Source organism: Cyanistes caeruleus, chromosome 30 (assembly GCF_971803275.1).
Source record: "Cyanistes caeruleus chromosome 30, bCyaCae1.hap1.1, whole genome shotgun sequence".
Classification (NCBI taxonomy): domain Eukaryota; kingdom Metazoa; phylum Chordata; class Aves; order Passeriformes; family Paridae; genus Cyanistes; species Cyanistes caeruleus.
The window spans coordinates 2928647-2944076 of NC_141730.1; the positions used below are offsets into that span (position 1 = coordinate 2928647).

Sequence of the window (15430 nt, forward strand, 5' to 3'; positions counted from 1 at the left end):
AATCCCCCAAAAAATCATCAAAAAATCCCCCAAAATCATCAAAATCCCCCCAAAAAATCACAAAGAATATCCCAAAAATCTCCCAAAATTCCCCCCAGAAAATCCCCAAAATCCCAGAAAAATCCCCCCAAAAATCATCAAAAAATCCCCCAAAAATCATCAAAATCCCCCCCAAAAATCACAAAGAATATCCCGAAAATCTCCACAAATTTCACACAAAAAAGCCCCAAAATCCCAGAAAAATCCCCCAAAAAATCATCAAAAAATCCCCCAAAAATCTCCTAAAATTCCCCCCCAGAAAATCCCCAAAATCCCAGAAAAATCCCCCAAAAAATCATCAAAAAATATCCCAAAATCTCCACAAATTTCACACAAAAAAGCCCCGAAATCCCAGAAAAATCCCCCTAAAATCATCAAAAAATGCCCCAAAAATCATCAAAATCCCCCCCCAAAAATCACAAAGAATATCCCAAAAATCTCCCAAAATTCCCCCACAAAAAGCCCAAAAATCCCAGAAAAATCCCCAAAAAATCATCAAAAAATCCCCCAAAAATCTCCACAAATTTCCCCCAGAAAATCCCCAAAATCCCAGAAAAATCCCCCAAAAAATCATCAAAAAATATCCCAAAATCTCCACAAATTTCACACAAAAAAGCCCCAAAATCCCAGAAAAATCCCCCCAAAATCATCAAAATCCCCCCAAAAATCACAAAGAATATCCCAAAAATCTCCACAAATTCCCCCCAGAAAATCCCCAAAATTCTCCCCCAAAATCCCCCCCAAAATCCCAAAAAATCTCCCAAAATTCCCCCCAAGAATTCCCAAATCTCCCAAGATTCCCCCAAAAATTCTCCCCCAAAATCCCCCCAAAATCCCAAAAAATCTCCCAAAATTCCCCCCAAAAATCCCAAAAATTCTCCAAAAAAATCCCCCCAAAATCCCAAAAAATCCCAAAAAAATCTCCCAAAATTCCCCCCAAAAAATCCCAAAAATTCTCCAAAAAAACCCCCCCAAAAAATCCCAAAAATTCTCCCCAAAAATCTCCCAAAAAATTCTCCAAAAAAATCCCCCCAAAATCCCCAAAAATCTCAAAAAATCTCCAAAAAAAATTCCAAAAAAATTCAAAAAAAATTCCAAAAAAATTCCAAAAAAATCCTGTTTAATTCCCCGGGGTTCTGAGGCCTCTTGGGGACACTTGGGGACACTTGGGGACACTTGGGGACATTTGGGGACACCTGGGGCCGTCAGGCCGGGGGCAGCGGCGGCGGCTCCTCCTCGTCGGAGTCGAACTCGACGTTGTCGTCCTTGATCCAATTCCCGGCGGGATCCTGGAGCCAGCCCCGGCTGCCAGGGGGGAAAATCGGGATTGGGAATTCCTTGGGATAATTTGGGAATTTTTTTGGGATTTTTTAAAGGAATTTTGGGGTTTTTAACGGAATTTTTGAGGATTTTTTTAAGGATTTTTAAGGAATTTTTAGGGATATTTTAGAGTTTTTTTGGGGGGGATTTTTAGGAATTTTTGGGAGTTTTTTAGGATTTTTTGGGAGTTTTTTTGGGGATTTTTAAAGGAAATTTTGTGGATTTTTTTTTCCAGGATTTTTAAAGGAATTTTGGGAGTTTTTAATGGGAATTTTTTTGGGATTTTTTAAAGGAATTTTGGGGTTTTTAACGGAATTTTTGAGGATTTTTTTAAGGATTTTTAAGGAATTTTTAGGGATATTTTAGAGATTTTTTGGGGGGGTTTTTAGGAATTTTTGGGAGTTTTTTTTGGGGATTTTTAAAGGAAATTTGGGAGTTTTTAACGGAATTTTTGAGGATTTTTTTTAGGATTTTTAAGGAATTTTTAGGGATATTTTAGAGATTATTTGGGGGGGATTTTTAGGAATTTTTGGGAATTTTTGGGGGGATTTTTAAAGGAATTTTGGGAGTTTTTAACGGAATTTTTGAGGATTTTTTTTAGGATTTTTAAGGAATTTTTAGGGATATTTTGGAGATTTTTTGGGGGGATTTTTAGGAATTTTTGGGAATTTTTGGGGGGATTTTTAAAGGAATTTTGGGAGTTTTTAATGGGATTTTTTTGGGGATTTTTAAAGAATTTTTGGGGGAATTTTTAAAGGAATTTTTCGTGGGAATTTTTTGGATTTTGGGGGGGATTTGAGGAGGATTTTTTGGGAATATTTTGGTGATTTTTCCCGGAATTTTTTGGGAATATTTTGGTGATTTTTCCCGAAATTTTTTGGGAATATTTTGGTGATTTTTCCCGAAATTTTTTGGGAATATTTTGGGGATTTTTCCCGAAATTTTTGGGGATATTTTTGGGGAATTTTTGAGAATTTTGGAGGAATTTTTTGGGAATATTTTGATGATTTTTCCCGAAATTTTTGGGGAATATTTTGATGATTTTTCCTGAAATTTTTTGGGATATTTTTGGGGAATTTTGGAGAATTTTTACCGAAATTTTTTGGGAATATTTTGATGATTTTTCCCGAATTTTTTTGGGATATTTTTGATGATTTTTCCCGAATTTTTTTGGGATATTTTTGGGGAATTTTGGAGAATTTTGGAGGAATTTTTTGGGAATATTTTGGTGATTTTTCCCGAAATTTTTTGGGAATATTTTGGGGATTTTTCCCGAAATTTTTGGGGATATTTTTGGGGAATTTTTGAGAATTTTGGAGGAATTTTTTGGGAATATTTTGATGATTTTTCCCGAAATTTTTGGGAATATTTTGATGATTTTTCCTGAAATTTTTTGGGATATTTTTGGGGAATTTTGGAGAATTTTTACCGAAATTTTTTGCGAATATTTTGATGATTTTTCCCGAATTTTTTTGGGATATTTTTGATGATTTTTCCCGAATTTTTTTGGGATATTTTTGGGGAATTTTGGGGAATTTTGGAGGAATTTTTTGGGAATATTTTGGTGATTTTTCCCGAAATTTTTTGGGAATATTTTGATGATTTTTCCCGAAATTTTTGGGGAATATTTTGATGATTTTTCCTGAAATTTTTTGGGATATTTTTGGGGAATTTTGGAGAATTTTTACCGAAATTTTTTGGGAATATTTTGATGATTTTTCCCGAATTTTTTTGGGATATTTTTGATGATTTTTCCCGAATTTTTTTGGGATATTTTTGGGGAATTTTGGAGAATTTTTACCGAAATTTTTTGCGAATATTTTGATGATTTTTCCCGAAATTTTTTGGGAATATTTTGATGATTTTTCCTGAAATTTTTTGGGATATTTTTGGGGAATTTTGGAGAATTTTGGAGGAATTTTTTGGGAATATTTTGGTGATTTTTCCCGAAATTTTTGGGGATATTTTTGGGGAATTCTCCCAAAATTTTTTGGGATATTTTTGGGGAATTTTCCCGGAATTCCCAAGCCCAGCTCACCTGCGCAGGTGCAGGTGGTGCCTCAGGATCCGCAGCCTCTCCGGGTTCTCGGAATCCCGGGAATTCCCCTTCGGCCCCTCGGAATTCCGGGAATTCCCCTTCGGCCCCTCGGAATTCCGGGAATTCCCTTTCCTTCCCGCTTTCCTCCCCTTGGCAACACCTGGGGGGAGCCAGGAAGGAGCCGCTGGGAATTCCAGGAATGAGGAATTCCCAGAAAAAAAACAAACCCCTGGAATTCCCGGGGTTCCTCACCCTCTGCCTGGGGATTTTCGGGATTTTCGGGATTTTCGGGATTCCCGGGATTCCCCAGCGGCTCCGGCGCCCTCTGGGAATTTTTTGGGATCGTCCCCACCCGGGAGCTGCTGCTCTTTGTCCTGGGAGGGGGGAAAGGAGAGGAGGTGAATCCCAAAAAATTCCCTTTCCTGGGAATTCTGGGCTTTTACCACTTCTGATCCCAACAATCGCCACCCCAGGAATTCCAGAAGCTTCTCCCCGTCCTTCCCTGGAAATCCCAGAACTTTTCCCGCTCTCCCTGGGGCCCTTTCCCAGATTTTCCCAGATTTTTCCCAGATTTTCCCAGATTTTTCCCATTTTTTTTCCCATATTTCCCCCAACTTTTCCCATTTTTTTCCCGTTTCTCCCCACATTTTCCCAGATTTTATTTCCCCCATTTTTCCCCTGTTTTTCCTGGTGTTTTTCCCGGTTTTTCCCAGTGTTTTTCCCGGTGTTATTCCCGATTTTCCCGGTGTTATTCCCGATTTTCCCGGTGTTTTTCCCGGTTTTCCCCAGTGTTTTTCCCAGTGTTATTCCCGGTGTTTTTCCCACTGTTATTCCCGGTGTTATTCCCACTGTTATTCCCAGTGTTTTTCCTGGTGCTATTCCCGGTTTTTCCCAGCATTTTTCCTGCTGTTATTCCCAGTTTTTCTGGGTGTTTTTCCCAGCATTTTTCCGGGTGTTTTTCCAGGTGTTTTTCCTGCTGTTATTCCCGGTTTTTCCCAGTGTTTTTCCTGCTGTTATTCCCAGTGTTTTTCCCCAGTTTTTCCCAGTGTTATTCCCGCTGTTGTTATTCCCACTGTTGTTATTCCCAGTGTTGTTGTTCCCAGTGTCATTCCCGCTGTTCCTATTCCCGGTTATTCCCGCTGTTGTTATTCCCGGTGTTATTCCCAGTGTTCCCATTCCCGCTGTTGTTATTCCCAGTGTTGTTCCCAGTGTTATTCCCAGTGTTGTTATTCCTGGTTATTCCCACTGTTGTTATTCCCAGTGTTGTGTCATTCCCAGTTATTCCCGCTGTTCCTATTCCCGGTGTTATTCCCAGTGTTGTTCCCAGTGTTGTCATTCCCGCTGTTGTTATTCCCAGTGTTGTGTTATTCCCGGTGTTATTCCCGCTGTTGTCATTCCCGCTGTTGTCATTCCCGGTTATTCCCAGTGTTTTTATTCCCAGTGTTGTTCCCAGTGTTGTTATTCCCGCTGTTGTCATTCCCAGTGTTGTCATTCCCACTGTTCCCATTCCCGCTGTTCCCATTCCCACTGTTGTTATTCCCGCTGTTGTCATTCCCGCTGTTCTCATTCCCGGTTATTCCCGCTGTTGTCATTCCCAGTGTTATTCCCGGTGTTATTCCCAGTGTTCCCATTCCCGCTGTTCCTATTCCTGGTTATTCCCGCTGTTGTCATTCCCGCTGTTCCCATTCCCGCTGTTCCCATTCCCGCTGTTCCCATTCCCGCTGTTGTCATTCCCGCTGTTCCCATTCCCGCTGTTCCCATTCCCGCTGTTCCCATTCCCAGTTATTCCCGCTGTTGTTATTCCCAGTGTCATTCCCGCTGTTCCCATTCCCGCTGTTCCCATTCCCGGTGTCATTCCCGCTGTTCCCATTCCCGCTGTTCCCATTCCCGCTGTTCCCATTCCCGGTGTCATTCCCGCTGTTCCCATTCCCGGTGTTATTCCCAGTGTTGTCATTCCCAGTGTTATTCCCGCTGTTCCCATTCCCGCTGTTCCCATTCCCGCTGTTCCCATTCCCGCTGTTCCCATTCCCGGTTATTCCCGCTGTTGTTATTCCCAGTGTTGTTCCCAGTGTTCCCATTCCCGCTGTTCCCATTCCCGGTGTCATTCCCGGTGTCATTCCCGCTGTTCCCATTCCCGCTGTTCCCATTCCCGGTTATTCCCGCTGTTGTTATTCCCAGTGTTGTTCCCGCTGTTCCCATTCCCGCTGTTCCCATTCCCGCTGTTCCCATTCCCGCTGTTCCCATTCCCGGTGTCATTCCCGCTGTTCCCATTCCCGCTGTTCCCATTCCCGCTGTTCCCATTCCCGGTGTCATTCCCGGTGTCATTCCCGCTGTTCCCATTCCCGCTGTTCCCATTCCCGCTGTTCCCATTCCCGCTGTTCCCATTCCCGGTGTCATTCCCGGTGTCATTCCCGCTGTTCCCATTCCCGCTGTTCCCATTCCCGCTGTTCCCATTCCCGCTGTTCCCATTCCCGCTGTTCCCGGTCATTCCCGCTGTTCCCATTCCCGGTGTCATTCCCGCTGTTCCCATTCCCGCTGTTCCCATTCCCGCTGTTCCTCACGGCTGTTTCCGGCAGCGGCTGTTGTAGGGGGCGGAGCTCAGGAGCGCGCTCCGGGCGATCCGGCGCGTCCGGGCCAGCAGGGGGGCCTGCAACAGCCAATGGCAGCGGGACACGCCCACCTGGGGCCACGCCCACCTGGCCACACCCACTGAGGCCACGCCCACCGGGCCACACCCACCTGCAGAGCCAGGGCCACGCCCGGGGCCTCCTGCGGGGTCACCTGAGGGCCCTGAGGGGACACCTGGGGACAGCGGGGACGGGAATAGCAACGGTGCAGGCCTGGAGAGGGGACACGGGGACAGGTGAGACACGGGGACAGGTGACACAGGGGACACACGGACAGGTGAGACAGGGGACACACGGGGACAGGTGACACACGGACAGGGGACACACGGGGACACACGGACAGGGGACACAGGGGACACACGGGGACAGGTGAGACACGGGGACAGGTGACACATGGGGACAGGTGAGACACGGGGACAGGGGACCCACAGGGACAGGGGACACATGGACAGGTGACACACGGGAACAGGTGAGACACGGGGACAGGTGAGACACGGTGACACACGGGGACAGGGGACACACGGGGACAGGTGACACAGGGGACACACGGGGACAGGTGACACACACGGACAGGTGACACGGGACAGGGGACACACGGGGACAGGGGACACAGGTGACACAGGGGACACACGGGGACAGGTGCCACAGGTGACACAGGTGTCCCAGGTGCCACAGAACAGGTGACACAGGTGACACAGGTGTCCCAGGTGCCACAGGACAGGTGACACAGGTGACACAGGTGACACAGGACAGGTGCCACAGGTGCCACAGGTGCCACAGAACATGTGCCACAGGTGTCCCAGGTGTCACCCTCACTCACTGTCCAGGTGTTTCCTGCCCGCCCTGTGCAGCAGCAGCGTCTCCAGAGTGTCACACACGGGCCGGTGGGGACACAGCGAGCACGCCAGCCTGGGGACAGCCAGGGGACAGTCTGGGGACACCGCGGGGACACCGCGGGGACACTTTGGGGACAGTCTGGAGCCTCACCTGCCATCGCGCAGCAGCAGCGCCTCGTCCTCGGGAATGGCGCTGGCCAGCAGCTCGGCCACACGGCGCCTCTGGGGACAGCGGTGTCACCCCGGTGCCACCCCAAAGTGTCCCCAAAGTGTCCCCAAAGTGCCCACCGCCCCCCGCAAAGGGACCCTGGGGACACCCCCGGGAAGGGCCGAGGGGACAAAGGGACACGAAGGGACCCCGGGCAGGGTTGGGGACACGCGGTGGGGGTGAGGGGACACGAAGGGACCCCAAGGGGACACGAGGGGACCCCGGGCAGGGCTGGGAGGACCCAGTCAAGGCCTCGGGGGACCCGAGGGGTTCAGGCCGCGGCCGCGGGGGTGAAGCCGGGGCTGGCGCGGAGAGGCCGGGACTGGGCCTGGGGGTTCCGGGGGTCCCCGGGGGGTGTCCGGGGAGGGGTCCCGGGGGGTGCCGGCCCCACCTGCAGCGCCCCGAGCGGCCCCGGGTCGCTCTCGTCGCGCTTAAAGGACATGGCGGCCGGCGCTAGGCCGCGGTCACCATGGCAACCGCCGCCGCCGCTTCCGGGTAGCGTTTCCCAGCGGGCAGTGAGCGGGGGGAATTGACCAATCAGCGAGCGCTCGGCGCGGCCCCCACGGGATGACGGGAGTTGTAGTTCGGCCGCGGGAAGCCTCGGCGGGAATGGCGGCGGGGACGGCTCGGGGGGAACTACAGCTCCCAGAAGGCGCCGCGAGGCCGGGCCGGTTCGGCGGGGCCCGGGACCGAGCGCGCCCCGTGAGCGGCGGGGCCGGGCCGGGACCCCCGGGCGGGACCCCCGGGCCGGGAGCCCCGGGCGGGCCATGGCGGGGCCGCGGGAGCACCGGCTGCAGCCCGGGGACACCCTGCCGGGGCTGGCGCTGCGCTACGGGGTGACGGTGAGCGGCACCGGGGGGTACCGGGGGGTACCGGGGGGTACCGGGGGGCAGCGCGGGCCCGGCCTGGCCCGGTTCGCTTGGTTCGCCCGTCCTGGTGCGCGTCCCTTTCCCGGCCGTATCCCTGTCCCCATCCCATCAATCCCATCAATTCCCGCCCCGTAAATCCTCCTCCCATCCTGGTCCCATCCCATTGATCCCGTCCTGATCCCATTGATCCCGTCCTGATCCCATCCTGATCCCATTGATCCTGTCCTGATCCCGTCCTGATCCCATCCTGATCCCATTGATCCCATCCCATTGATCCCATCCTGATCCCATTGATCCCGTCCTGATCCCATCCTGATCCCATTGATCCTGTCCTGATCCCACTGATCCCATCCTGATCCCATCCTGATCCCATTGATCCCATCCTGATCCCATTGATCCCATCCTGATCCCATCCTGATCCCATTGATCCCATCCTGATCCCATCCTGATCCCATCCTGATCCCATTGATCCCATTGATCCCATCCTGATCCCATTGATCCCATCCTGATCCCATCCTGATCCCATTGATCCCATCCTGATCCCATCCCATTGATCCCGTCCTGATCCCATCAAACCCATTGATCCCATTGATCCCATTGATCCTGATCCCATTGATCCTGATCCCATTGATCCTGATCCCATCGATCCCATCGATCCCATTGGTCCCATCAATCCCAATCCCATTGATCCAATCTCATTGATCCGATCCCATTGATCCCATCGATCCCATTGATCCCAATCCCATCGATCCCAATCCCATCGATCTCATTGATCCCATCAATCCCATGGATCCCATTGATCCCGATCCCATCCCATTGATCCCAATCCCATCGATCCCATTGATCCGATCCCATCCCATTGATCCCAATCCCATTGATCCCATCTATCCCACTGATCCCATTGATCCCAATCCCATCCCATTGATCCTGATCCCATCAATCCCATTGATCCCATTGATCCCATCGATCCCATCGATCCCATCGATCCCATTGATCCCATTGATCCCAATCCGGATCCCATTGATCCCAATCCCATCCCATTGATCCCAATCCGGATCCCATTGATCCCATTGATCCCATCGATCCCATTGATCCCATTGATCCCATCGATCCCATTGATCCCAATCCCATCCCATTGATCCTGATCCCATCGATCCCATTGATCCCATCAATCCCATCGATCCCATTGATCCCAATCCGGATCCCATTGATCCCAATCCCATCCCATTGATCCCAATCCGGATCCCATCGATCCCATTGATCCCATCGATCCCATTGATCCCATTGATCCCATCAATCCCATCAATCCCATTGATCCCATTGATCCCAATCCGGATCCCATTGATCCCATTGATCCCGTGGATCCCACTGATCCCAATCCCACGGATCCCGTGGATCCGGCAGATGGAGCAGATCCGGCGCGCCAACCGCCTCTACTCCTCGGACACCATTTTCCTGAAGGCCACCCTGCTGATCCCGCAGCCCCCGGGGCCCCGAGCCGGGGACGATCCCGGGGACGATCCCGGGGACGATCCCGGGGACCATCCCAGGGACCATCCCGGGGACGATCCCAGGGACCATCCCGGGGACGATCCCAGGGACCATCCCAGGGACCATCCCGGGGACGATCCCGGGGACCATCCCGGGGACCATCCCGGGGACAATCCCGGGGACCATCCCGGGGACGATCCCGGGGACCATCCCGGGGACGATCCCGGGGACCATCCCGGGGACCATCCCGGGGACCATCCTGGGGACGATCCCGGGGACGATCCTGGGGACGATCCCGGGGACGATCCTGGGGACGATCCCGGGGACCATCCCGGGGACCATCCCGGGGACCATCCCGGGGACCATCCTGGGGACGATCCCGGGGACCATCCTGGGGACCATCCCAGCCCCTCCCGCCGCGACCTCTCGGCCTCGGATTTCCTGCGGCGCTTGGACGCCGAGATCGGCCGCTCCAAGGCGGCGGCGGCGGCGGCGCAGCGGCTGCGGGGCCGGGAGAGCAGGTGGGAAAAATGGGGGAAAATACGGAAAAAAATGGGAAAAATTGGGAAAAAAAATGGGAAAATTTGGGAAAAAAAATGGGAAAATTTGGGAAAAAATTGGGGAAAATTTGGGAAAAAATTGGGGGAAATTTGGGAAAAAATTGGGGGAAATTTGGGGTGAAATTGGGGCTTCTTGGCCGCTCCAAGGCGGCGGCGGCGGCGGCGCAGCGGCTGCGGGGCCGGGAGAGCAGGTGGGAAAAATGGGAAAAATTTGGGGAAAAAAAATGGGAAAAATTGGGAAAAAATTGGGGGAAATTTGGGAAAAAATTCGGGGAAAATTTGGGGAAAATTTGGAAAAAAATTGGGGGAAATTTGGGAAAAAATTGGGGGAAATTTGGGGTGAAATTGGGGCTTCTCGGCCGCTCCAAGGCGGCGGCGGCGGCGGCGCAGCGGCTGCGGGGCCGGGAGAGCAGGTGGGAAAAATGGGGGAAAATTTGGGAAAATTTGGGGAAAAATTGGGGGAAATTTGGGGAAAAATTCGGGGAAAAATTGGGGAAAATTTGGGGAAAAATTCGGGGAAAAATTGGGGAAAATTTGGGGAAAAATTCGGGGAAAAATTGGGGAAAAATTGGGGAAAATTTTGGGAAAAATTCAGAGAAAATCTGGGGAGAAATTGGTGGAAATCTGGGGAAGATCTGGGGAAAATTGGGGAAAAATACTGGGGGAAATTTGGGGTGAAATTGGGGAAAAAATTGGGAAAAAATTGGGGAAAAATTGAGGAAAAATTGAGGAAAAAATGGGAAAAAATTGGGGGAAAATTTGGGAAAATTTGGGGAAAATTTGGGGAAAAATTGGGGGAAATTGGGGGAAATTTGGGGTGAAATTGGGAAAATTTTGGGGGAGAAATTGGGGTGAAACGGGGGAAATTTGGGGTGAAATTGGGACCGAACTGGGGGAGGTTTGGGGGTGAAATGGGGCAGGGTTGGGGTGCAGCGGGGGAGGCGGCAGGGCCAGCCCTGGTGACATCACCCGGTGTCACCACAGCCCCGGTGACGTCACCCGGTGTCCCCTGGTGACGTCACTCGGTGTCCCCTGGTGACGTCACCCGGTGTCCCCACAGCCCCGGTGACGTCACCCGGTGTCCCCACAGCCCCGGTGACGTCACCCGGTGTCCCCTGGTGACGTCACTCGGTGTCCCCTGGTGATGTCACCCCCTGTCCCCACAGCCCTGGTGACGTCACCCGGTGTCCCCACAGTCCCGGTGACGTCACCCCCGTGTCCCCACAGCCCCGGTGACGACACCCGGTGTCCCCTGGTGACGTCACTCGGTGTCCCCTGGTGACGTCACCCGGTGTCCCCTGGTGACGTCACTCGGTGTCCCCTGGTGACGTCACCCGGTGTCCCCTGGTGACGTCACTCGGTGTCCCCTGGTGATGTCACTCGGTGTCCCCTGATGACGTCACCCGTGTCCCCACAGCCCTGGTGACGTCACCCGGTGTCCCCACAGCCCCGGGCCGGGCCGGGGTGGCCCCGGTGTCACCCCTGTGTCCCCTCGGGGGGCCCGGCTGGGACCCCGACCCCTCACCAGGACCCCGCGGGCGGCCGCGCTCAGGGACAGCGAGGACGAGATCTTCACCTTGTGACAGCGGCGGGGACACCGGGGACACACCTGGGGACACACCTGGGGACACATCTGGGGACAGACCTGGGGACACTGGGGACATTGGGGACAGACCTGGGGACACTGGGGACACACCTGGGGACACTGGGGACATTGGGGACAGACCTGGGGACACATCTGGGGACACTGGGGACACATCTGGGGACATTGGGGACACATCTGGGGATACTGGGGACATTGGGGACGCACCTGGGGACAGACCTGGGGACACTGGGGACACACCTGGGGACACACCTGGGGACACTGGGGACATTGGAGACAGACCTGGGGACACTGGGGACATTGGAGACAGACCTGGGGACACTGGGGACAGACCTGGGGACATTGGGGACATCGAGGACATTGTGGACACTGAGGATGAGATCTCCACATTGTGACAGTGGGACATTTGGGACATTGGGGACAGACTTGGGGACACTGGGGACACTGGGGACACTGGAATGGGACATTGGGGACACCAGAGATGACCAGGACAAGATCTTCACCTTGGGACACCGAGGACACCACAGGAGTGACACTGAGGACACCCAGGATGTGACATTGGGGACACCAAGACAGGACAGCAGAGGAGTGACACAGGGGACACAGAGACAGGACATCGAGGACACCATGGATGTGACACTGGGGACACCATGGATGTGACACCAAGGACACTACAGAGTGACATCGAGGACACCACGGATGTGGCACTGGGGACACCCAGGATGTGACACCGAGGACACCACGGATGTGGCACTGGGGACACCCAGGATGTGACACCGAGGACATCACGGATGTGGCACTGGGGACACCACGGATGTGACCCAGGAGGTGCCACCAGGAGGTGCCACCGGAGGTGACATCGGGAGGTGACACCGCTCCTGCCAGGCCGAGGCCTCACAGGGGACAGAGGGGACAGAGGGGACAGGGACGGTGCCACCTCCCCCCAGCAGTTTGTAAATAAACCGGAGCTTTGTCACCCGGCTGGGCTTTGTCACCCCCCTTGGGGACAATGACACCCCTTGGGGACAATGACACCCCTTGGGGACACTGACACCTCACTGGGGACACTGTCACCCCCCCTGGGGACACTGACACCCCTTGGGGACACTGACACCCCTTGGGGACACTGTCACCCCTTGGGGACACTGTCACCCCCCTGGGGACAATGACACCCCCTGGGGACAATGACACTCCTTGGGGACACTGACACCCCCCTGGGGACATGGTCACCCCCCTGGGGACAATGACACCCCCTGGGGACACTGTCACATCACTGGGGACACTGTCACCCCCCCTGGGGACACTGACACCCCTTGGGGACACTGACACCCCTTGGGGACACTGTCACCCCCTGGGGACACTGACACCCCCCTGGGGACACTGACACCCCCCTTGGGGACACTGACACCCCCCTGGGGACACTGTCACCCCCCTTGGGGACACTGACACCCCCCTGGGGACACTGACACCCCCCTTGGGGACAATGACACCCCCTGGGGACACTGTCACCCCCCCTTGGGGACACTGACACCCCCAGGGACAGGATTTCCTCCCCCAGGGGACCTTGGGGACACTTTGGGGTCCCTGGGGACACTTTTGGGCCTTTGGGGACATTTTGGGGTCCCTGGGGCCGGGGCTGGATCCCGAAATTCCCAAATCCCAAAAAAATTCCTAAAAAATCCCACCCCAAATCCCAAAAAATTCCCCCAAATCCCAAAAATTCCCCCAAATCCCAAAAAATTCCCCCAAATCCCCAAAAATTCCCCCAAATCCCAAAAAATTCCCCCAAATCCCAAAAAATTCCCCCAAATCCCATAAAAAATCCCCCAAATCCCAAAAAATCCCACCCCAAATCCCAAAAATTCCCCCAAAATTCCACCCCAAATCCCAAAAAATTCCCCAAATCCCATAAAAAATTCCCCCAAATCCCAAAAAATTCCCCCAAATCCCCAAAAATTCCCCCAAATCCCATAAAAACCACCCAGAATTCCATAAAAAAAAATTCCCAAATCCCATAAAAAATCCCCCAAATCCCCCCAAAAAAAGGAGTCCAAGATTCGGGAATTCTTCCAAGTTTCCATCTCTGTATTTATAATATTTATAGAGGGGAAATCCCGGGATTTGGGGGAAATCCTGGAATTTGGGGGGAAATCCTGGAATTTTGGGGGGGAAATCCTGGAATTTTGGGGGAAATCCCGGAATTTTGGGAGGAAATCCCAGGAATTTTTTTGGGAAATCCCAGATTTTTTTGGGGTGAAATCCCAGGATTTTATTGGGAAATCCCAGAATTTTTTTTGGGAAATCCCAGGAATTTTTGAGGGGAAATCCCAGATTTTTTTGGGGTGAAATCCCAGGATTTTGGGAGGAAATCCCAGGAATTTTTTTGGGAAATCCCAGGAATTTTTGGGGAAATCCCAGATTTTTTTGGGGTGAAATCCCAGGAATTTTTGGGTGAAATCCCAGATTTTTTGGAGAGAATCCCGGGATTTTTTGGGATGAATTCCCAGGATTTTTTTCTTGGGAATTCCCAGGATTTTTTTGGGGAAATCCCGGGATTTTTTGGGGTGAAATCGCAGGATTTTTGGGATGAATTCCCAGGATTTTTGGGGTGAATTCCCAGGATTTTTGGGGTGAAATCCCAGAATTTTTGGGGTGAAATCCCAGAATTTTTGGGGTGAAATCCCGGGATTTTTTGGGATGAATTCCCAGGATTTTTGGGATGAATTCCCAGGATTTTTTGGGGAAATCCCGGCATTTTTTGGGGTGAAATCCCGGGATTTTGGGGGTGCCGCCCCCGATTGTCGGCCGGAGGGGGGAGGGGCTATTTACAGGGTGGGGGAGGGGCGTACGTACAAGATTTATGGGAATTTTGGGAATTTTTTATTTTTTCCCGGGAAAAACAAAAAAGATTTGGGAATTCCCAACAAAGTGCATCTGTCCGGGAATTCGGGAATTCCCTGGAAAAATCTTCCTGGGGGGGGAGGGGAGGGAAATTCCAGCCCCTCCCCCACCCCCCTCTCCCGGGTTAAAGGTGGGCGGAGCCTGGAAAAAAAGGGAAAAGCGGGAAAATTAATGGGAATTAATGGGAATTAATGGGGATTAATGGGGAAAATTAATGGGAATAATGGGGAAAATTAAAGGGAATTAATGGGAAATTAATGGGGAAATAATGGGGAAAATTAATGGGAATAATGGGAAATTAATGGGGAAATAATGGGGAAAATTAATGGGAATAATGGGAAATTAATGGGGAAAATTAATGGGAATTAATGGGGATTAATGGGGATTAATGGGGAAAATTAATGGGAATAATGGGGAAAATTAATGGGGAATTAATGGGGAAAATTAAAGGGAATAATGGGGAATTAATGGGGAAAATTAATGGGGAATTAATGGGAACTAATGGGGAAAATTAATGGGGATTAATGGGGATTAATGGGGAAAATTAATGGGAATTAATGGGGATTAATGGGGAAAATTAAAGGGAATTAATGGGAATTAATGGGGAAAATGAATGGGGAATTAATGGGGAAAATTAATGGGGATTAATGGGGAAATTAAAGGGAATTAATGGGAATTAATGGGGAAAATTAATGGGGATTAATGGGGAAAATTAATGGGAATTAATGGGGAAAATTAATGGGGAAAATTAATGGGATTAATGGGGAAAATTAATGGGGAATTAATGGGAATTAATGGGGATTAATGGGGATGGAAGTGGGGTGTGGGAAAGGTGACACTGGGGTGACATTGGGGTGACACTGGGGACATTGGGGTGACATTGGGGACATTGGGGTGACACTGGGGGGACACTGGGGGTGCTCTCACCTGTGCTGGCC

General features: G+C 51.6%; 3 protein-coding genes across 3 annotated transcripts in view; 1 reads left to right on the forward strand and 2 right to left on the reverse strand.

Moving 5' to 3' along the window:
* Positions 1 to 1142: 1142 nt before the first annotated feature.
* SCNM1 (sodium channel modifier 1) lies at positions 1143 to 7569 on the reverse strand. Its single transcript, XM_086866457.1, has 8 exons — positions 7460 to 7569; positions 7012 to 7082; positions 6845 to 6933; positions 6137 to 6237; positions 5959 to 6044; positions 3650 to 3771; positions 3398 to 3557; positions 1143 to 1344 (listed from the first exon to the last, which is right to left on the reverse strand). Exons 1-8 carry the CDS (start codon positions 7508 to 7510, stop codon positions 1245 to 1247), a joined length of 780 nt encoding a protein of 259 aa, XP_086722583.1. The 5' UTR covers positions 7511 to 7569; the 3' UTR covers positions 1143 to 1244.
* LYSMD1 (LysM domain containing 1) lies at positions 7445 to 12567 on the forward strand. The gene is made up of 3 exons (XM_086866452.1): positions 7445 to 7910; positions 9342 to 9949; positions 11406 to 12567. Exons 1-3 carry the CDS (start codon positions 7836 to 7838, stop codon positions 11569 to 11571), a joined length of 849 nt encoding a protein of 282 aa, XP_086722578.1. The 5' UTR covers positions 7445 to 7835; the 3' UTR covers positions 11572 to 12567.
* Positions 12568 to 13655: 1088 nt separating this feature from the next.
* The window catches only part of LOC111922003 (uncharacterized), a 47603-nt gene continuing 45828 nt past the window's right edge, over positions 13656 to 15430 (reverse strand). The window contains exons 30-31 of the mRNA XM_086866391.1: positions 15420 to 15430; positions 13656 to 14633 (exon numbers count right to left, since the gene is read on the reverse strand). Of these exons, the coding sequence (XP_086722517.1) occupies positions 14617 to 14633; positions 15420 to 15430 (28 nt within the window). The 3' untranslated portion in view covers positions 13656 to 14616. The remainder of the gene's footprint in view (positions 14634 to 15419) is intronic.